The following is a 23613-nucleotide window of genomic DNA, read 5'->3' as shown; positions in this document are numbered from 1 at the left end:
AGGTACTGACTGGCAGTGGCACTCAGAGTTTAAAGCAGTGGTCTCTCCCACCCATACCTAGAGATGCTAGGGATGGAAGAAGACATTTATGTCCATTCTGCTGCAGTTTGTCTTCTAACACAAACTACATTATTAGCCTCACTTTCCAATTTGTCAGAGTTTTACATTAATTGCTATTATTACGTTATTACACACCATTTTGATGCAATGGTCATTCATTTCAATACACAGGGAACTCAATACAAATGGGGAAAGAAGCAATCAATCATGCACCACTGGCGAACTCAAAACAAGAGCGGATACCAATCGTATTCACTGAATTGATTTCTGTTCCAGACATGGGACAAATAAGTGAACATCGGCATTTTCCACACCGATTTCCATCAGAATTCTGTGACAAGTCTAGAGATGCTGAGGACTGAACCTGGGATGTTTTGCCTGCAGAGCATGGACTCTACACTGAGCCAAGGCCCTTCCATCATTTATGTCATCTGAGAGACCTTTGTAAAACATATCTACAAAAGTTACTACCTCATAAAACCCACTTGCCTACACATTCGTGGTCTTGGAAAAGAAACAGATTTGTTAAGTTTCTATGCCTATTTGCCACAGGTAATGAGGAAATAGGTTTTTACAAGGCAGATCTAGGCTCTGTGGGATTAAGGAGAGAAAGACGTCTGAAAATGCAATGGCATGGATGCTTTTAAAAACATAACATGTGAAAACATGCATCATAAAAGAGATCAAGGTGGGAAACAGCCTCAATGCAACATCTTTGAAGACACCAGCATGGAATTTTGTAACATAACCAAGGGTTTATTCCACAATATAAACTGCAACATTTGATACAAGCTACCAAAAAAGAAGAAAAAGCCAAAATACAGCTGTGGCCATTACTTTACAGAGCTTTCTTGTCTCCTACATCACTAGTCCATCAGTGACACTAGAACCTAAACATTTGCTTTCTGTACATTAACCAATGCTAAAAGCACCACACGCTGTTCAGAAATAGAATTCCAGTCACTGAAACCAGACACAGAAGTTATTGCTCAGATAAATAAACCTAGTCTACAAAATCAAAGGGGGGGGGAATCTAAAGTTTTCAAAAATGTTCAAAAGAGTAAACAGGGATTTCTTCAAAAAGAGGAATTATGGGAATTCTTAGTGCAGTGTTTTGCACCTAAACAGAGTTGATTAAATGTGCTGGTAAATTTCAAAGAGGTAATTTAATGCTATACATGAAAAGGTGCATGTTTTGATGCCTTCAAACTGGCGAAAAACCCATGTCTGAACAGTCAGCATTTCAAACCTCAATAACCACAAACAGCTTAAAGGATAAAAATACAAAAGTGTCAAATTGTTTTAAGGTCTGAAAAATGATCCCATTAGGATAGAAGTAGCACCATTTGCAACTTGGCTCTAAAACCAGCCCAGTGGCTTTATGGAGGGGGAAAAAAGCTAATCTTCTGTTGTAGAGTCCTTATGTTCATCAGGCATGTTACTTTCGATATGGGGAGTCCTTTCCCGTACAGCTCACACATATGTAGTCTTCTTTTTCTGCCATTTCTGGAGAGACACCCACACATACTTGATGGAACCACTGATTGCAGCAGCCATCACACTGGACCCAGTCCACCTAGACACAAAGAGAGAGTTAAAAGTCTTCACACAACAACAAATATGGTACATCACTTTTATATCTGTTTGCTAGCAAGTTTTCTGTAGCTACGTCTAGCAGTCTACTAGTACCATATCCTGTACTGGGCACAATACTTTGAGGAGATAGAAAAACTGGTGTTCAGAAAACAGTCTTAGGGTGAAAGGCTGAAAGAACTGGGTTTGTTTGTTCTGGGTGGCCTACAATGCCCCCTCCAACTCTATGATTCTACCAAACCATGCATTTTTACATCCTTTACAGATATTTCCTTCAACTTACCTCATCACCTTCAGGCTGCAGGCAATTGACAGCTGGGCAGATGGCATCCTCATCTTCAGATTCTTCTTGTTCAGAGAAGGACATATCCGAAAGAAGCAACCGGCTTTCACCAGACCGCTGTATGTCAAACAACCTGTTTCTTTCCAGCTTGCTAGTACCCAGTTCCCTCAAATGAGATAATTTCAGTTTTTTCTTGTTGGGAGCTATTTTTCTGACTCGTGTTCTCATCTCACTGCAGAAATCTCCTCTCTCAAAATGTCTCTTCAGCTTCCTTTCCACAGAGCAAATTCCATCTCTCTTCCCTCGACAAAAATCAGTCTACAAGAAACATGCATTAGAAGATCATAAAGTACCATGTAGCCAGTTCCTTATACTTCTGGCATGCTATGCAGCAACCATCCACACATTTAATGAGAAGCACATATTAAGCATGGGATGCGGGTGGCGCTGTGGGTTAAACCACAGAGCCTAGGACTTGTCGATCAGAAGGTCGGTGGTTCGAATCCCCGTTGCTTGGTCCCTCCTCCTGCAAATCTAGCAGTTCGAAAGCACGTCAAAGTGCAAGTAGATAAATAGGTACCGCTCCGGCAGGAAGGTAAACAGTGTTTACATGCGCTGCTCTGGTCCGCCAGAAGCGGCTTAGTCATGCTGCATGCTGGCCACATGACCCGGAAAAACTGTCTGCGGACAAATGTCGGCTCCCTTGGTCAATAAAGCGAGATGAGCGCCGCAACCCCAGAGTCGTCCGTGACTGGACCTAATGGTCAAGGGTCCCTTTACTTTACCTTTACATATTAAGCATAATACTTCAGCATCTCTTTCTTATAGTACTTAAGAATGAGATTTTTTTGAAAAGTTTTACCATTTTTTCAACACAGATACAAAAAACCTCCTTTCACCTTTTAAGTGCAAGGGAATTAATATTGAGAGCACACATATTGGCTGTGAGCTGCCACAGCATGCAAGCTATCCCTAACCACTTTTGGAGCTCATAAGCAATGTCACAAAAACCTGGACATTAGAGCTTTTGTATGAGAAAGCTTATGCAACAGAACGTTTGTAAGAATTCCATTGCAACTGCACATCTGGTGTGCTTTTTGGGGGGGAAGGGGTACAGAGAAACAACTGAGCTGGATTTCTAGTGTGCCCTCTCTATCATCTCCTGCTGGCTGATGTTGAGGGAGGGGAGAAATAAAAGTGATACACAGGAAAATGCTTCTGTGTGTGCATGTGTACTGTTGATGGGGGGGGGGCTGTATTTACACTGTAGCAATTAAAACAAGATTTTCAAACAAGCAGATTCAAGCAATCACTCCCTTTCTGAGATGGACTCCGGCCCCAAATATTTACCTTTTCACTTGTTGGTCCTACTGGTGACCTCTGTTCTGTCTTTGCAACTGGGCTTTGCTTTGTGAATAAGATCTCATACAACTCTTGTATTTCGGGTAGCGAAACCTGTAGTAGTTGGGCTTCCATCATCAGTTCATTCAGCTCTGTACTAATGGCTAGAGTGACAAACAAAATAATTTTTAATTATCAGTGGTGAAGTTACATAGCTTTAAAGCTTTTCTTTCCAAAGCACATCAAGCAAATTGAAATTATTTTTACAAATTCTCTGCCTACAAGACCCTACACAAAGGAGCTCATAATGTTATGTTTAGAATTTCACACTGATGAATGATAAGTACAGCATATTTACCATGAAGGGGGATGCAGTTTTGTCCTGTAGAGAAAGGAGAGTGTAAATGCATGGGTCTGTTATTCCAGTCATGTGGCAAAGAGAAAGATGTAGCACCAATTGTCTGTGAAACCTAATTAAAGAGAAGCAATTAAACACCACCTTATTTCTTTAACATGCTGTGAACTTGAATGATAATGGTGTTAAAATGTAACTTTAAATTAACAATTGATTAAAATGACATGCCCAATATCTTAGTTTTAGAAAGTTCTATTGTTATTATTTCAATTTATTAGCCACTCTTCACCGTAAGGTGCTATGTCTGGCTACAACAATTTAAAACACAATATTATAACCATCTAAAACAAACTGAAGTCACTGGATTAGGTCCTCTTTTGGACTGGAAACTGATTAAGGAACAGGAAGCAGAAGTGAGGAATAAACAATTTTCCACAACAGAGTAATCCATGTAGGCAATATCAGTATTGGAGCAGGTGCTATTTAATTTAGTCATAAGTGATCTGGAGTTAGGGGTGACGTAGCAAAGTTTGCAGTAAATACAGTACCAATTTATCCAGGATTGTGAAAAATCAACAAACATGTGAGGAACTCCAAAAAGCATCTCCCCAAACTGGGTGGATGGCCAGCAAAAAGTAGCAAGTGAAAAGCCATTGAAATGTGAAGGGGCAAAACATTCTAACCACACATTCAGTAATAGGGTCTAATCTGTCCGTGACTTGGGGGGAAAAGTGTTAGGGGGTTAAAGAGACAACTAACGAAAAATGTCAACTCTTGTGTGTAGAAGTAAAAAAAGCAAATTCCATGTTATGATTGCCTCTTCTCAAAAAAGGCACATAGAAAACCAGAGCAGGGCACGGAAACGCCGTTTACCTTCCTGCCAGAGTGGGTACCTATTTATCTACTTGCACTTTGAAGTGCTTTCGAACTGCTAGGTTGGGAGGAGCTGGGACTAAGCAACGGGAGCTCACCCCATCACAGGGATTCGAACCGCCGACCTTCTGATCGGCAAGTCCTAGGCTCTGTGATTTAACCCACAGTGCCACCCACGTCCCTTGTGATACCACATAGGTAAAGGTAAAGGTACCCCTGCCCAAACGGGCCAGTCTTGACAGACTCTGGGGTTTGTGCGCCCATCTCACATCTATTGGCCGGGGGCCAGCGCTGTCCGGGGACACTTCCGGGTCACGTGGCCAGCGTGACAACGCTGCTCTGGCGAGCCAGAGCCGCACACGGAACGCCGTTTACCTTCCCGCTGGTAAGCGGTACCTATTTATCTACTTGCCCCCGGGGGTGCTTTCGAACTGCTAGGTGGGCAGGCGCTGGGACCGAGCAGCGGGAGCGCACCCCGCCGCGGGGATTCGAACCGCCGACCTTTCGATCGGCAAGCCCTAGGCGTTGAGGCTTTAGCCCACAGCGCCACCCGCGTCCCACATAGTCAAATCTAATTAGACCTTGGGGGAGGGGGGTCTTTCCTCCCAAGACAAATAGTCAAACAAGTTTCATCCCAACCCAGCTAAACAGACTGTGACATCAGATCAGCTGGTCCACAAGCAGATTGGGGGTCCATGACAGAGGAGCTGATGAAGGGCCAGAGACACAAGACTGATACGAGAGCCCTCTGTTAACAACTGAGCAGGAAAGCAGGGGTACAGGAGGATTTACTTTATTCTAAATGATACAGTTTAGGACAGGAACATAAGGCAGCTTAACTCCACAACAAGGATACATATCAAGGAGAGAGAGTAGAATTCATGGCCTAATAGGACAATCCATTAAGTAATAAATGTGCATGAACCAAGGCTGGGGAATTAGCATGTAATTCCTTAATAATTTACCACAGTATTGTTGGCTCAGAGTTTAGATAAATGTGTCAGTTGGATATTGCGCAACATATCCTGGTGAGCTCCCCGTATCAAGGAGAACCTTACCTTACTTGTCTCTTGCAACTGGCCTGCCATGGTTTGCCATCTGCTGTACAGTATACCTGAGCCCACTTTGTCTTGTATAAGTTTTATATTCCCTGAGGACAACATCTGCTGTGCTCTATGTTGCCAGTTCACGGTTCTCTCTATCATATACCGTAAAGCATCTCCCTCAGGCAGTCTCACTCGAATACGCTGCAAGGAAGCCAGTAAAGGTAGAATCTTTTCTAAAGGTGGCTTTTCAGATCTATGACAGTGAGGGCAGAGCCACACCCGAGGTTCCTGCAAAGTTCTGGGCACTGAAACACAGCTGGTATGGAAGACCGCTCTGCATAGTTCACACTGTATCATTGGTGCTGCGGGCTCACTCTGGCAGAGACAAACTTTGATCTCTACATCCTGTTCAGTGGAGAATATTTTTTTTTCATTTGCTGCTCTAAGTGAATGCAGTGCTTCCATCTCCTTTAAGCGGGCTTCACCAAGTGTGGCCATCTGGAAGAAAATGACATGAAAACAGTCAAATTCCTCAGAGCAAAGTTTTTAAACTGAAGGGCTCAACTATAATTTTCTCCAAATCCTGCAAGAAAGCTTTAGATGATCCTCATGGTCCCTGCCAACTCTGCAATTCTATGATTCCAACTAGGGAGTCAAATCAGATGCATTCTTTTTGAACCTTTTTTTTTTAAAATGGCACGTTGTCTGATACTTCATCAAATGTTAAGGGATACACTTACATGTAGAGTAAGAGAAGATCCATCCCAAACACATCTTATCTCAATCCTCAGAAAGTCCAATTTTAAAAATGTATTAAAACATGCCCTCTTTATTAGGGAGAGAACGCAAAAAGCTATACAGTCATACCTTGGGTTACGAACGCTGTGGGCTGTGCGTTTTTGGATTGAGGACCACGCCGAACCCGGAAGTACCAGAATGGGTTACTCCCAGGTTTCGGCGCTCGCGCATGTGCAGAAACACCAAATCACATCATGCACGTGTGCAGACGCAGCGCTGTGGGTTGTGAACGTGCCTCCCGCACGGATCATGTTCCCAACCCGAGGTATGACTGTACTAGACAAAAAAGGATTAGTGTGCATCTCCACACCAAAGGAAATGGAAGAAATGAAGCATCATAAAAGAACAAAGCAAGCGAAAAGCTTAATCTACTGAACATCTATTTCCAAACTCATTTCTAACAGTATACATACCGCAGCAGCAGTTTCCTTACTCTCAGATAAAGCTCTTTCCAAATCATTTAAACTCTCTAATTTGGTGCTCTTCTTTTTTCCATTTGGGACAGGCTCTTTTAATTTCTTCATTTTTCTTTTAAATCCCAGTGTTCCAATATCACATCTTGGACACAACACCTGGTGAAGAGTCAGAACAACCATTATTCATCCTGGTGTAAAACAGCATAATTGTATCCGCCTTGTAAATGGCCAATCCACAGTAGCTGTGTTAGTCTGTTGTGGCAAAAGCAATAAAGATCCATCCGAATCAGGATGTTCTATGCAAGGTCATGCTGTCAAAAAAGAGAGATGCAACAAGACACTGACCTGTTTCACAAAACACAGCAAGACAAGCTTGTAGGCTCCTGGAGAGGAGCTCACAATAATTTTACTCCTCCCAAGTACTTTTTACTACTGTTTCACACCTAGTTAAACCAAGGTTTGGCTTAATGCTTTACCAGAAGTGCTACTCATGGTCCAGGGGTCCTTTACCTTTACCTTACCTTTTACTCATGGTTAAGCTAACCGCTCACTAAACATGAGCTGTAGCCAAGAACAAACATGGGAGGTGGCATACACTAAACAGAAGACTGCACATACATCTTTTAAAATATGATAGTCATCAGTCACCTGAACCTTGAGGGCTGTCAGTTGCAGCACTTACTTCTTGTATAATCTCACTTCCCATATCATAGTTATCTGGGAATATCAAGGGCCAAACTAGTTACTGCACACAGTCATGTATAACATCGTCCTGATAGACCTCTCTGAACCATGAAAGCCACCTTTTGGAGGGACAATTAGGATTAATCTGGTCCAGCTCAGGACTTCATGACTTCCATGACAACCATGGATCAGTCATAAGTTTGTCACTGGCCTGACACAGAAAGCATATACTTTTGTCTTTGCCTTGGTGAGGAACTTGTCAATATGGATTCTTGCATTCTAGGTAGATTCCTGGCAGCTAAGGATGCGGAGGCCTTAGTTTCACTGTGGAATGGTGAGATGTGATAGGCCATTGGCATGATGGAGCCTGAATGCCCCTGTGGTTTTGTGTGGAGCTTCAGGCCAGACAATGGCTTAAGCACAATAGGCATAAGGCCTGCTGTGAGGGTAACTGAACATTTACTACTAGAACACATAATTGTGCCTACTGCATAGTGGTGAAGGCAACAATGAAGGCTTAGTTTGCAGCCTCCATCAAATCCTCGAGTAGCTGCCACAGGAAACAGTATGCTGGAACCCTCAGAAGCCTGCTATGGGAGTTTTGCTAGGCAATTTTAGGCCAAAATTCTTGATTTCATTGTGATCCAAATACCATAGTTGGGACAAATCTATGTCAGGTGTCTTGTCCAGTTTTGTGGGATACTTTCAGTCAACCCTTGACTCTTAATTTCTATGTGGTGTGTATATATCACAAATACTGAATTAAAAGTATGTATACACCATAAACTGCTTACCTCAAGAAGAGAATAAGGTGAATTCTCAGTCAAAAAAGTATTGTTTGCACACTCTTTCCAAGTTTGAACCTCGGCAACTAATGATTCTAATCTTGGCAGATATTCAAGATGTACTGGAATAGAGCGACTTCTAGACACAAGTTCCACAAGTGTATCTAACACAGGCACACGTCCACCAACCTAACAGTGTAGAAACATTATTTTTAAAAAACATTAAAGTAATTGCATTATTCTGCTGCATGCCTATCTAAGGCAGATACGGAGAACTTGTGGGACTACTGATATTGCTGGACTACATGCTGGCTGGGGTTGATGGGAGTCCCAACAAGATCTGAAGGATCACAGGTTCCCCATCCCTACCCTAAGGAAACATCAGTTGTACAACTTAAATTTCTGCCAGCAGTTGAACACCACACAGTCTACAGAAACAAATGAAGTTAGAGTGAAATCACTAATGAACATCACTGATGATCAGTAGATATATCTTTCCTACCTGTAAGCCCTCCACTTCCTGTAGCCAGTCTCTGGCCTTTTTTACAGCCTCTTTCAGAGCTATGCCATTTGGAAGGTAAGCAGGAATTTCCTCAATCTCCTTCACTGCTGCTTCAAGACTACTTAATGACTGCCGTGGTCTTAAAATAAACAAACATATATGATCAAAATGATGTATTATTACTCAAACGCTAGTGCAAAATTGCTATTGGCCAAACAATTATGGTATCATAAGGCACTTCTTGTCGGTATGGGATGTCAACAGACAAATTAGAAGCATATATAATTCAGTTTAAATTACAGGCAATCCCCCATTTATGTAGGGGTCACATTCCAGGTCATCACATGTGTATGCCCACCCTGCTTCTCTTCCAACGCTGAACATGCACAAATTGAGAATTGCCTGCATAAGGTTCCCATATCTTGAAGGCCAATAAGGAGGACGCAGGGGGAGGGATTCTGGGGAGGTGGGGGCTCCTTTAAACTTCTCCACTGGGGGTGTGCAGCTGCCCGCCTCTCAATGGAGAAGTTTAAAGGAGACCCCCACCATGCCTCCGGCACACCAGGTGGAGGATCCATTAGACTCCCCCCCCCCCCCCGTGAGGCAGCAGCAGCTGAGACAGGCCAGCACACTTGCCCCATCCAAGGCCGCCTTGGCGCATGGGTTGGGCAAGGCAGAGGCAGAGGCAGCCCAGCATCTGCATCAGAGAGCCCTGAAGGCAGTGCAAGGGCTCTGTTGTGATGCTGCTGCTGGGCTGCCACTGCCTTGCCCAGCTGGGGAGCGGGAGCAAGCCAAAGCAGCTGGCTCCTTCCATGCTCTCTCTGCCTGCATATGCTGCTTGCAAAGCAGTTCGGCAAACACATGCATAAACACACAGACTCTGTCCCCCCACCAACACACTTTTTTTGCTAAGGAAAATATTCCCCACATATGCGATTTTTACATTTTAATCAGGGGAATGGGGACCAAGAGTTGGAAGATTCTCTCAGCCCGATGGTGATAACATAAAAATATGAGGGAGTAATTCAACATTGCACTCTTCTGACCTTTCCTCTTCCTATGTGGTGCTCTGGGGAGTATTCCTGACCCTTCTGAGTGGATTTGGGGAAGTGGGGGAGAAGCAAAGCCCATATACACTAGTGAGAGCCCTTGTGATGGTCTTCACTAGTGTGCATGGTTACCTGAATCCGGGGCAGAATTCTAGCCTGGTCACTTTCCTGACAACAGTTTTTTATGTGCAGGGATTCTGTATGCATGTGTATATATACTGTACATACATAAAGAGAAGCATTGAGACACATAAGGCTGCATCTTGAAGTCTAAAGTGGTACAGGTCAGAAACAAGTTAATGCCTGTAGTTAAAACTAGGCTCAATACATTACTGTAGGACTCATCGTCACCCAAATGCCTTCAAGTGGAAGATGGGTTAACCATTTCCTGCCTGCTGGGACAGAGAATATACCATCTCACTTTCTTTCCTGTACACAGAGTGCTACAGACTCACATTTCCTCATTTTTGTGAAAGTTTGGGAAAATAATTACTTGAAAGCAGTGTGTGGTAACTGCAATAGTTCTGAAAGAGGAAGATTCCGTTTTTACCTGGCTTTTATCAGGGTTCTAGCCTTGTCATCCCAGTGTTCAGATACTGTCAACAGCTCTTGCAGCTTAGCCATTGCCTTCTCAACGGCAGGATGAGGAGTGAGCCCAACACCAGAGTCTATAAGTCTCCTCATATCATCCAGAGTAAGAGAATTTTGGTCCAAGCAAACATGCTGCACATCTTCCAGCCAGTGGGCTTGCTCTAGGCGTATCCGTAATTCACTTAGCTGGGGAAGATCAACATCAAAGTCAAAACTGACATCCAAGAGTTCCTGTATTTCTGAAGCACTGGGAATTTCTTCAGAGAGGAGTTTTTGGCTATACTTCTGAAAGTCTTCCACACGATTAAGAAGATCCTGAAATATAAAGCAGCAAAATATGTCAAGGGTTTAAAACTCTCCCACCAAAATATCATGAAACCTATTCTGTCACTTTCACCTGAACAGCAAGCGACCTAGCAGGCTTTTCAGAATGCCAGGCATATTTGTTTTCAAGAAGTAAAAAATAATAATTCCTCAGATTTTAACATTTCTGAACAAATCTCATTTTAAGAGCTTATCAACTTTGCCAAGATCTGCTTAAATAAATAAAGACCAAAAATTCTGATGTGTTTCAGAATTTTGTATGAGTTAACCAAGTCAACTTTATTAGATGTGGATTTTGGTCAGGGAGAGCTCCAATCTGAATTCATATTCTTCCTGCTCTTAGGAAGTGACAACTCCCTGGGGTAAGGTTTCTACACCAAGAAAGCATAGAAAATTAGTAATGCAGACCTGCCAATTTACATTCATTTAAAACTATGTTCAAATACATACACCAAAATATGATATATATCTGGTTTGCACAAAACACTAACCCATGGTTTATTAAAACCACTGTTTGTTTGATTGCGCAGGGGCCATGCTAATCTTCTCTGTATCGTTCCAATTTTAGTATATGTGCTGCCAAAGCGAGCACATATTATTACAGGGGAGAGACCAGGAGCTCACCAAGACAGTAGCTAAGTTCCTCTATTTGATTTTTTGTTGCCGAAGTATGCTACAGGATCCTGCCCTTGCTGGAAACCCACAGATATGAGGCAGATTGCTCACCTCCTTCCCCTTTGGCAGGTGACCGTGCTGTTGGGGTGGTGACGAGATCGTACTGGCTTATCTATTCTAAATGTATTTTGAATGTTCTTATGTGATGCCAATAAAGGTTACTTGACTTGGCTGTTTTGATTGCCCGAACCCTGCCCAACAAGCTTAACTACGGTTTGTTTAGTCCCAATAAGTTGTTGGCTCTAGTGGCATTTGTTTCTCTATCCAAATTCTTGGAACATTCAGAAATCTGAGTCTGTTTTCTTAGTATTTATTATCTGGAGCACTCTAATTTACCTTCAGCAATGTTGTTTGGCTGATGACACATGGTAAAGCATAGAGCTGCCTAACAAATAAACGGAGTTCATTCACAGTCAGCTGATTTTGAGATTTTCCTCCTCCAGACCGATACCTGCAATCACACAGACATAATTACAACATGCTTCCAATTATTTGCATAATCAGAAATGATTTTTTAAAAGGGATTTCTGCCCCACTATTCAATGAAATTCCTACAGCAGATGGAATTTTGTTGCAATTGATACTTTTTCACCTGCTATTTAAACTTCATATAAGCTAGGGGTGGGGAACAGCATGTGGTCAATGCCAAGTAAAGTGTGAATGTGCTAATTTTACTCTTCTGAGAGAATAATGAGGCCAACACAAGTTTCATACAACAATGGCAAATCTTAAAGGAGCAGAAGAAAATGGTCTAATTTTTTTTACAAACACACTGCAACACATGAATATTAGAAGAACCCTGCTGGATCAGACCAAAAGTCTATTAGTCCAGAATCCTGTTTCCCATTGTGGCCAACCCAATGTCTATGGGTAGCCCACAAGGAGGACATCATGGGGAAAGTTCTCAGCCACTGTTACCCCACAATTATTAATATTTAGAGGCATGCCACCCTTGGAACCTGCAGACAGCATGCAGCCATGAGTAGTAGCCACTGCTATTGTCTATGAATCTGCCTAATCTCCTTAAAAAGCTAAACTGATGGCCACCCTCAGATCCTGCAATAGTGAATTCCAGGGTTTAGCTCTATGAAGTACTCCCTTTTATCTGTCTTGAACCTCCCATCATTTAGCTTCATTGGATGACATCTCTCCACTTTCTGTACACTAGGGGTGGAGAACATCCAGTTTGCAGGCCAAACCTGGTCCACTACTGAGTCAAAACTGGTGTGCAATGCCACTTTCTCTAAACCACGTCCAACCGCCCATCAGCTGACATCACTGGTGATATTTTATTTAGTGCCAATGTGTGTTACTTTACAATTACATGCACTGAGCTGTATTTCCCATTTTAATGCCCAGTTAGGAGACATATCTTTTATTTTTACTACCTTGAATAATTTGGTGTCACTGTTGGCCATCTTACTGCTTACCATGCTCATTCCAATTGTCTACCGCCACACCAAACATAAATTCCTCATTCAAAAACTGAGAAGCTGCCACTGTTACTGAAAGAACTGCTGCACTCAAAATACATTAAGTGTAAAAATAGAAAACTTGAGTGCTTTTGAAAGAAAGTATTTTCTTCAGCACCATGTGATGCTTGCCTCTGTGTCTTTTCCCACTCCTGTTTTGCTCCTTCTAATCTCCTCTGGTGTTTACCATTGCTAAAAGAAGCCTAAGAAAGTTACACTCTGTTCCTGCCAACACCTCTCCCCTCAAGATATGGGAGATTGCCACCAAGGTTCCTTTGATGATGCAAGAGTGTCTGCAGCCATTTCCTATTAATTAGGTCAATGTGGCTATCTGAGAACAGCAGAATGAACAAACAATTACTTCACTGTGTTATTTGCTGCAAACATGCACTCCTCCCAAAGGGAAATTGAACATTGCTCAGCTCTCTTATAGCTCCAGGTAATGCCCATCACCAACGCGGGTGGCACTGTGGGTTAAACCACAGAGCCTAGAACTTGCCAATCAGAAGGTCGGCGGTTCGAATCCCCGCAACGGGGTGAGCTCCTGTCACTCGGTCTCTGCTCCTGCCAACCTAGCAGTTCGAAAGCATATCAAAGTGCAAGTAGATAAATAGGTACCGCTCTGGCGGGAAGATAAACGGCATTTCCGTCTGCTGCTCTGGTTCACCAGAAGCGGCTTAGTCATGCTGGCCACATGACCCGGAAGCTGTACACCGGCTCTCTTGGCCAATAAAGCGAGATGAGCACCACAACCTCAGAGTCGGTCACGACTGGACCTAATGGTCAGAGGTCCCTTTACCTTTAATGCCCACCATCATAGTAACTGATGATGCCAAGCATAGATATGCACGTTTCTATTCACATTTAACCTCAATAAAAATGTAGGTAATTTAGCTATTTTCAGCACTTTATGCTGTAGGGTTGTATTCAGCATTTTTAGAAGCAAAAAATGTTTAAACACAATAATTTAAAGACATGAAGCAAGTTTTCCTAATAAACCCCCTGGGAATTTGAAATCAAGCTACAAAACACATATTAAACATACCTAGTTTGCCGTTTGCCATTAAGAAGCTGTTGTGCAACTGAGGCACATTTCTCTGCATCCTGAGTAACTAAACGAAGGTGTCGCAGCAAATCATTGTCTGGAAACTTCCTCATTTCAGATTCTTCAATTAAAGCTTTGAAATTCATGAGACCTTTGTGAGAACCAAAATTTTTGGTCATTAGAATAGTAAAGTGCACTATTTTGGGTCTGCACTTTTATAGTAAACCATTCTACTTTCTTATTTATTTATTTATTTAATTAAAATACTGCAAAATATATCCCATATTTTCCCATCTATAAGATGCCCCCATGTATAAGACCCCCCCTATTTGGGGGGGACTCAGATTTATAAGACGCCTCCTAATTTTTAACATTATTTTTTAGGAAAAGACCTAGTCTTATACACAGCAAAATACGGTATATCAAAGCAGCTTACAGCAATAAAATATAAAACTGTACAATAAAAACCATATAAAAAAGTATAAAACAGACATTAATTAAACACTGTGGAAGAATGTATTCTTAGTTGCCTACATGGCCTGGTGAATCTCTATGAGCAGAGTATTCCACAGGATTGGGCCTTTGATAGTTGTAAAATGAGCCTTCATTAACTTGGGGAACGACCAATGGCATTCCTGCAGTTGATTTCAGTGACTGAGCTGGGGGGAAAGGGTTCAGGAGAGCTCTGGGGTACCCTGGACCTAAGTTGTTCCGGGCTTCGTAAATTAAAGCTTGAACCTGGCTTGGTAACAGATGAGGTTGCTCATCTTCAACCTATACGGAACTAGGCTGCAGTCTTATGTACATTTAGTGGAAAGTAGGTATCACTGAACTTAGTGGAATTTCTGGGTACATGTGATAAATAACAGCCTGATAATATCAAACTGGGGGGGGGCACTAGGGGCACATTGGCAGATGGCTGACAATAACATCTCTCCGGCCCACACGAGGTAATTAAGAGGCTGTTATGGGAGTATGCAGCCTCCCTTGTTGCCCCAGGGATATGGGGAACACTGCCCTTGCCTGCTGTGCCCATAAATCACCCCCAGATTCGAAAGAAAGTGGTGAGGGCACTAGTGGTGAAAGCGGTGAGGGCACTACTGGATCCGTCGGCTAACTGACCTAAGCAGGATGTTTAAGGACTGTGTGGAAATGAACTTTAACCAAAAGTATGTTTTATGGAGATTGAGTAAAGAATAAGAGCTTTTGGAGTGACACAGCAATAAAAACAGTCACCATCTTGCCAGGCTTTGTCGAAGGATTTACAACCAGGAGGAGGAATGGATTTGTTTTCGGACTGCATTCCTGGCAAACCTCCTCAGAGGTTGGGAGAAAGGCGACAGACTTGTGAAGATTAACGACAGTAAGACTGTTTTTGTTTATGGAAGTGATGATATACGGAAACCGTCTGAATATGGTTCTTGGATGAATAAAAATATCCACACAGGATTACAACTTGTTTTAACCCGCTTTGGAGAGCATCAGAGGTCACAAAGAGAAAGGAAAAATATATGAGAATAACAAGAGGAGATGTGGAAAACAATAAGGACTGGACAGTATTGTGAACATCATATGGACAGATTTGTGGACATTAAAGCAGCAGCAGGAAGATGATTGGATCCCCTTCGGAACTTGAAATATGGGTACCCCCAACAAAAATTTAAAATTCGGCTTTGTAATTTGGAATTTATGTAATTTGGTTTGATTTGATGTGATTGGTCGGTTAATAAAAATTATTTTAAAAAAAAGATTATATCAAACTAATAACAACATTTGACAATATGTAGTCATAGCACAAAACAAAAAGGCAAAGATACATACTTTTTTTATTATTAACTTTTGCCTCCAAAGCTTCATTTACATTAGAAGCCCATTCATTGTAGGATTCAGCCCGCAGCTTAAGCGCATTCATCATTGGATAGAGTTCATCTAATGTGTAACGATATCTGGAAATAGTACAGAATTTCAATAAAGACTTGCAAATTTGAAATTCTAAGTGAAACATTTTGGCATGTACTATTCTACTATAATCTGCACAGTATGCCGAATTGTTAGGGAGACTGTAGCCACTGCCAAAGGTAGCAGCCCCACTTCTCCCCTTTCTAACAGCTAAGAAACAAAAATGAATGATGCAATGTCACTGTTTTTTAAAGCTTCCCCACCTCCACAGCCAGAATTCAATAATGTGAACTGGGGATCACTGAGCCTGTGATGCAGTTACATCATATTGACACATTTTTATTTACTATTTGTTGGGTGAGGAAAAGGAAAGGAGAAAAGATGTGGGGGTAACACATACTGTCAATTCCCTATGGGGTAGGACAAGTTTTAAAGTGCAGGAAGACAGGGAACTGAGCTTGCCTGTACAGTTTCCCCCATCTATTCTTCTCTCATCAAGAGTTACTTCTGACCACAGAAGTGGTCCAAAGGTCCAGACAGCTGTGGAGAAGTGATTCCAAAAACAATGGGATGGGGAGGGATTTGCTTTCACCTTTGCCCTCCCTGTGGAACACCCTCCCATCAGATGTCAATGAGATAAAGAACCATACAACTTTTAGAAGACATCTGAAGGCAGCCCTGTAGCAGGAATTTTTTTAATGTCTGACATTCTACTACGTTTTAATATGTGCTATAAGTTACCCAGAGTGGCTGTGGAAACCCAGCCAGATGGGGGGGGGGTATAAATAATAAAATTATTATTATTCCATGCAAATGAGATTATGCCCATTTGCCTTCAGTAGCAAGTAAAGCTCTGCTGGATGAAGTACAATGGCCTCTGGTCTATTTTTTGGGAACTCTGCTACGTGTTTAAGTTTTTTCCTCCTCCGGAGATGACGCATCACTCTACTCTTTAAATTTCTCCTCAGCCCCTGCTTTAGAAGGAAGGGATAACAGGTAAATCAAATGGCAGGGCTGTGTGTGTGTGTGGTGTGGTGTGTGTGTATGCCTGTATACACACACACACACACACACACACACACACACACACACCCCTACACCCCTGAAGTGTGATGACCGCAGCAACAGGTCTGCAACACAACCATGTCTATATAACACGCCCACCCCCAATAACCTACAGAGTGGCAAACAGCAGCATGGAAACACTTCCTGGTAGTTTGCACCTGCTTTTCAGAGATACAGTATTTTAGAGCAATAAGGATGGGGAAAACTTGGGAAGGAAGTCATAAAATCAACTACAGAGAAAAGGTGTACATAACTTAAGTCACATAAGCTAGACCAAGCATTTAATTTTTTCAGTCCAACAACTACTTCCAAAATAATGTATTACAATATTAAGGTATTTATTAGCTAAACACTGAGGGGGGAACAAATCCAAAAGATACATTGCCTGTCCCCAAATGAAGCTGAAAATGCAAAGAATTCACCTAGAACTACCCCAGAAAAAGCTATGCTTCTGTAACTTCCCTCCCTCCTATATACAACTATGATCTGTTGCTGTTTATTTAAAAATCTAACCTATTACAGGCTGTGATAATAAACCAAACAAAATTTGTTGTTTAAGCTTCTAAGATGCAATCTTTTATTACACACAATATTCAGCAAAAGCAGGAAAAAGAAATGCAATTATTTCTATTCCTCGGAATAGATTTTGCAAACAAAATCTTACCCCATTTTGTATTTATAAGCGGGACATGTGCAGAGGTCCTCTACATGATACAGGCATGCCAATAAGTCAGGATTACAAGAACAGTAGACTGCAGACATGTAACAAGTGGTTTTACACTTTATGCACTGTCGTTCATCATCGGGCAATATTTCCAAATTCACTCTCTCTAAATCAGTAACCCCCTGTAATAATCAACAGTCATTCACTTCATAGGACAGTAAAAACAAAACAATTCATGGATGTAAGTAAATTTCAAGAATGGCAACGTACCATCCTGAGAGATTCAGGCATAGCTACTTTCCATAAAAATAAATTGATTCACTGCATGTAAACTGTACATTTATGAGTAAATTACCCCATCATGTAGATTAAAATTATCAACAATTATCGTTTTTTAGAATTAAGCATTTTAAATAGTGAAGTTAAACAGCTAAGACATTAATTACCTTACCAAAGTTAGTAAACAAACAATAAAACTTTTCAAAAAAACAAATGTTACCTGCATTAACGACCAAACATTCTGATTGTTTTTTCTAATACGGACTATTCATGAGGCAGCTACCATGCAAGGAATAGAAGTAGGAATCTCTCTCCTTGCTAGTTGAGAGTACAGGACATAGAAATTTAGGAAGCTGCCTTATGCAGAGTCAGAACATTGATCCATCTACCTCATTACTGGCTGGCATGTTTGAGAGAAGGGACATTCCCTGCCATACCTAGAGATGCTGAAACTGAACCTGGAAGCAGGGCCAAACAGAGAGGGACCTAAGAGGGCCATTTGCCCCGAGGACTCAAGTTCAAAGGAAGCCTCAAATTTAATTCAACACTTGTTATTTGGGGGGAATTTGTTAAGTTTCACAACTTGTTTTCATATACATTGGACCAGATTGCGACACACCCTCCCAACTTAGAAATGCAAATTTAAACAAATGGATGATTTGCTAAAAGACACCATTTTTGTTTAACTGATATGGATTTCTGTCATATGCTTAATATCAACTGCCATATTACATGAAAGTACCATTTTACCTCAGTAATTTATGCATTTCCACAGGAAAAGGGTAGAAAAGCATGTTGTCATGTTTCATAGTTATTATGGCTGGGGCAGTGGAGCCGTTAGGGCAACCAGGGCTTAAAACACCAAGTGCTTTTTAACACCCCCCAAAAATCACAAAGGCACATTTTTTCCAGTTCCATATATCCTTCTACAACCAATTTAAACTCTGAGAGAAGTGTGTATTCTCCAGGAGGACCTTCTCCAGCTCCTGTTCACTGGCCTATCAACTCTCTGCACAACTCAGTCACTCAGTCCAAAAGTACTCCTATGGCCAGGAGGTCTCATCCATCTGAGCAGTGTTTTTAACCCTTTATCTCCCAAGTCCCATTCCACTCAATATTCAACACCACTTTAAGTATTGAAGTGAATAACTTGGGAGGGGAAAAAAATTCCCCATAGCTTGGAAGTTCATGGGGGCCCTTGTATGGCACCTTTAACACTAGCGGTTTCAGGCTGCAATCTTGTACATACTTATCAGAGAGCAATTCCCATGGAGTGGATCTCAGAAGTAAGCCACCACTGGCTAGGGGGCCTCAAAAGTTGTAAGTGGCCCAGGGCTCTGAGATGGCCTGCTCAGAGAGACCTGTAAGCAAAGTAGGTGGCTACCACTGAGCTGCTCGCTTTGAGACAATTTCACTGCTAATCGCTTAACTTCATAAAACATACCAGTTTACACACAGCCTCCCGTAAAGCCTTTTCATCTTCAATCATAATAGCCATGTCTTTCTCAACAGTAGATGCTACTACTACATCAAGAGTCTCTGCTTTGGCAGCCATTCTGCATATCATTTCATCATGAGAAAACACACAATAGCGGTTTAATAAGCGATAGTGCTCCACACATTGACGTCCCAATGGCAACTAGAAGAAAAAATACAATAAATGGATTTTCTTAATGTTCTCAGGAGAGGTGAAGCTGTATAAAGCAACAGGTTCTTGCCAATACATCACTGGCCAAAATATTAAATTAATGCAGTCCACTTGATCCAGAATAAACAAGGTAAGCACAGCCCATTCTAGGACCCTGTACAAATAAATATTTAAAACGATTCTCTGCAGAAAGGAATTCAATGCTAATTAAGATTGTACAGTGCTATGTACAAAGCTGAAGCATAACCAGAAACTTGACAGCACACTTCCAGCTGAAATGTTTCAATCATTCACACAATTTGGAATACATCGGCAGAGATATATCCATTTTACTTCAGTGGATTGGAAGATCTCGGCAGTCAAGAATGCTATATGCACAATGAAGCCCTTCTACAAAATTTTGAACCAGAAACAAAATGTATAACATTCGTTTGCTTCTTATGGTGAGATGATGACAAGGTGTCCAAAGAATACAGCAAGATCTTTTAAAACCGGATTTCATATTCTAAAAAAAGAATAAAACTCATACTAACCACACTGTGATCCAACTCACAGAAGTGTTTTGAAGGTTAAAGGAAACAATGGCCACACCTTCAAATTTCAGAATATGCTTTCCAACAAGATGGCAATAAAATGGAAAACTTACCCAGTCAACAGTGCAAAAATTAACAGCTTCAGCAAAGTTGAAACCTTGATTAAAGCCGCTATGATAGGCTCTTGGAAACGTAATCACAAATTCACCAGCACACTGGTTGGTACGGTAAATCTATGGCAAAGCAAAGCAAACCAGAAAATGCTGAAGTTGAAAATTTAGAATTTTTAGGAATCTTTTAAAAAGCCATCTAGATCAGACCAAGCATCCATTTGGATCCTAACCATAGTTAATCAGTTGCATCCAAGAAACCCATAAATGTGGTGTAAAGGGAGAAACAACCCTCCATGTTCTTTGTCCCCACCATCTGGTATCCAGGAGTATGGACTGCTTCTGTACATTTACGTATCAAATCTATTTGATGCTGACAGAAATATCCTGTGAGTTTGTCCAAGCCTTTCTTTCAAGCTATCTATGATGACAGCCATCATCATCATCAGAAAGAAGTCACTGCTGTTCGCAAAGTGGGACAGCTCTCGAAACCCATGGATACTGAGGGGTTCAATTATCCAGGTGACTCAGCCTCTAACTCTAATACGCTCCCTGTCACATTATGTTGGCAAACATAAAGGGGCTAAATATTAAGGAAGCTATTCAACTAAGCTTTTACTCAGCGCAGAGCCACTGAAATTAATGAACATGACTAGCCCAGAGCTAGTCATTGCAACAGGTTTGCTCTTTTTTATTTAAACATGTTTATTAAAGTTTTGTAATAGTACAAAGAGAACGTTCAAGTAGCTAATCAACGTCTCTGCTACGAGTAAAACCAAGTTGGACACAACCTGTTTCGCCCAGCCTACAACCTGTTTTCCAGTGACAGCATGCTACTGGTGCTGCACAAGACGATGCAAATTAAATGGGATGCGTAATGCTGTGGAGCTGCTTTTGTGGCGAAAACATGAATGCAACTCTCAAATGTGATCAGGAGAGTTTGGTGTTTTAGCTATTTTATATTGTTTTGATTTATCTTTTGTATATTTCTTTTGTACTACTATGTCATTCACTGCTTTGGGGGGTTTTGAGCCAAAAAGTGGCATGTAAACAACCCATAACTCCACATCTTTTGGCACCAGGCCAAGACTCCTCGGCATTTTATTGTAAAATGTTTTCTCTTGCTACTTGAAGAGTTTTGTTAGCTCCCTATTATAATGGTTATCTTACTGTTGCAGCAGGGGAAGGGGGATTTCAATAGCTCATAATTGGTATATAATCACTGTTATAAGGATGCTTCCATCTTCACATTAAGTCAGACCACTGGTCCATCTAGCTCAGTATTATCCACACAGATGTTTTGTTGCATAGAATGTTTATATCTTACTTCTGCAAGTCACCTTTAAAGCTTTGTAGTATTGGGAGAAGGAGAGGGAGAGGAGAAGAAAACCTAATAATAACTCTTTCCGTTTATATTTTGCATTCTGATGTAACTTTCCACCTTTATTCCTTTATAGGAATTACTCCAAAATAGTGCCCTTGAAGAAAAATCATTACATCATTTTACAGTCACAGAATTCCTACCTGGAGACTAATTTGCACAAAAAGCAAGCAAAGTGTAACAAAGGAATTAATAATCTTCCACTGTGGAATTGTGCTCATTTTTTTGTGCACAATAGGAGCTTGGAACAGCAAACAAAAATTGGTTTTGATAGTTTCAAATTAATTATTGATAAGCAAGGACAGTATTGCTCTTTCTATAGCTATACCTCATGAAACATCACAACTATTAGTGTTTGCAAAAAAGCTTGAAGTTTGTCAGGTACTACAAAACAACTGCTTAAGCTATGAACTTTGCACTAGAAGGGGTAGGGGTGAAAACAAAAGCTCAATGACATACAGGCACACCATGGGACATTAATGTATTGGGATTCATAATTGTAACCAGCTGGTGTAAAAGGTCTGGCTGAGATTCAAATAGCTCAGGAGCCAACTTCTTCATTACATCTTCCAGTTGCTCAGCTGCATATCCTGGGGCTCCATACCATGTTTTAGGCTCCCCCCTGCAAACATAAAAAAGCAGATAAACTACAATAATCAACCATTTGCAGGTTTTAGGATCATAAATATGTCCTATAAGTGGGGAGACAATTTAGGTATGCAGAGATACAAATACCTAGATATTAATGTTAACAGGAAAGGAAACAAAATAATTTAGTCTGGTGACCTATATATATCAGGTTGCACAAACATATCTGTATGTTCCATTCCCTATAAACTCACCAGTGCAGATAGTTGATGGAATAGCTCCAGTGATCCTCAATATGCCAGCAAAATGAAGAAAAGCACATCCCTACATATAGCCAAGGCAACTTCATTCCACATATATCTGCAGTGATGTGAGCAAGTACAGACTGTTCCATCACAGGCATATTGTTCAAATTCCATCCACTATCAAGATACTCCTGAAAGCAAAGCAAATGGGAGAGTCCACAGGTTTAACACAAACCACATTTAAAAAGCAGTTTACTATTTGAGGAGGACATTTTTCTAATTTGATAACTTTAAAAAATGCCATAGAATATTGCATGGGTACTTTACCACCCGAAGTCTAGCTATTGCTTTAACATTAGCTTTTCCAGTAAAATAAATTTATATTCCTATTAAGTTATTATTGCACTTGTGTCCTAATACATGTATTACAGATCACCTGGGCTGCTTGGAAGTAGGATGTCTTAGCATTGCTGAGGTATAATTCTCAGCTGTAAAATAAAATAAAAATAATGGTTCCATACTGCAGTTAACACTGTTGCTTCATTTCCATTAGCATCCAGGAATGCCCACCCGTATGCTGAAGGGCCAAATGAAGATGGGTACATGTGGATGTCCACACACAACTGTAATTTTACAGAACTTATGAAGAGAAGGGGATGCAAGAAGGGTTCATCCAGGAGCAGGGAATTTGTGGTTCTCTGGACTCCAACTCCCATAATCCCAGGCCACTAGCCATACTGACTGAGGCTGATGGGAATCCGATAACATCAGGAGAACCACAGGTTTTCCTACCCTGGATTACTCTTTCCTCCCACATTTCCTTGATGTGCTGAACATCAGAACAGTAAAATATCTCTCAGTGCAGATGGCATGGATTTCCCCCTGCCTTTTCTAACTCACATGAAGCTGCAGAAATCAGAAAGCAACAAGAGATCCTGCTGCTTTCCATCACAGCCCAGTGCAAGAGAGAGTGAGATCTTCTCTTCTCAGCCTTGAAAAGCAGCAGAACCTCTCACTGATTTCAAGAAACAAACAAATAATATTATTATTTATACCCTGCCCATCTGACTGGGTTTCCCCAGTCACTCTGGGTGGCTCCCAACAGAATATTAAAAACACGATAAAACATTAAACATTAAAAACTTCAATAAACAGGGCTGCCTTCAGATGTCTTCTAAAAGTCAGATAGTTGTTTATTTCCTTGACATCTGATGGGAGGGTGTTCCACTAACTCCAGTGCCATATGAATCAGAGAAAGGAGGGGGATTTCATAGTGTCTTTGAATTATTTGCAAAAGGTATTTCACTGT

General features: G+C 41.3%; 1 protein-coding gene across 2 annotated transcripts in view; it reads right to left on the bottom strand.

Annotated features, from left to right (window-relative positions):
* Nucleotides 1-792: 792 nt before the first annotated feature.
* The window catches only part of KDM5B (lysine demethylase 5B), a 49648-nt gene continuing 26827 nt past the window's right edge, over nt 793-23613 (bottom strand). For both annotated transcript variants that reach the window (XM_082228541.1, XM_082228542.1), the window contains 17 exons: nt 22314-22495; nt 21931-22093; nt 20094-20213; nt 19244-19438; nt 17521-17702; nt 15714-15838; nt 13893-14043; nt 11712-11826; nt 10336-10691; nt 8737-8875; nt 8244-8423; nt 6763-6921; nt 5564-6049; nt 3636-3747; nt 3287-3441; nt 1937-2254; nt 793-1636 (listed from right to left, as the gene is read on the bottom strand). In XM_082228541.1, the coding sequence (XP_082084667.1) occupies nt 1499-1636; nt 1937-2254; nt 3287-3441; nt 3636-3747; nt 5564-6049; nt 6763-6921; nt 8244-8423; nt 8737-8875; nt 10336-10691; nt 11712-11826; nt 13893-14043; nt 15714-15838; nt 17521-17702; nt 19244-19438; nt 20094-20213; nt 21931-22093; nt 22314-22495 (3276 nt within the window). In that variant the 3' untranslated portion in view covers nt 793-1498. The remainder of the gene's footprint in view (nt 1637-1936; nt 2255-3286; nt 3442-3635; nt 3748-5563; nt 6050-6762; nt 6922-8243; nt 8424-8736; nt 8876-10335; nt 10692-11711; nt 11827-13892; nt 14044-15713; nt 15839-17520; nt 17703-19243; nt 19439-20093; nt 20214-21930; nt 22094-22313; nt 22496-23613) is intronic.

The sequence above is a fragment of the Podarcis vaucheri genome, assembly GCF_965113315.1.
Source record: "Podarcis vaucheri genome assembly, chromosome: 6".
In the NCBI taxonomy this organism is placed as follows: Eukaryota; Metazoa; Chordata; class Lepidosauria; order Squamata; family Lacertidae; genus Podarcis; species Podarcis vaucheri.
Note: the sequence above shows the minus strand (reverse complement) of the source record. Positions and strands in the feature narration are given on the sequence as shown.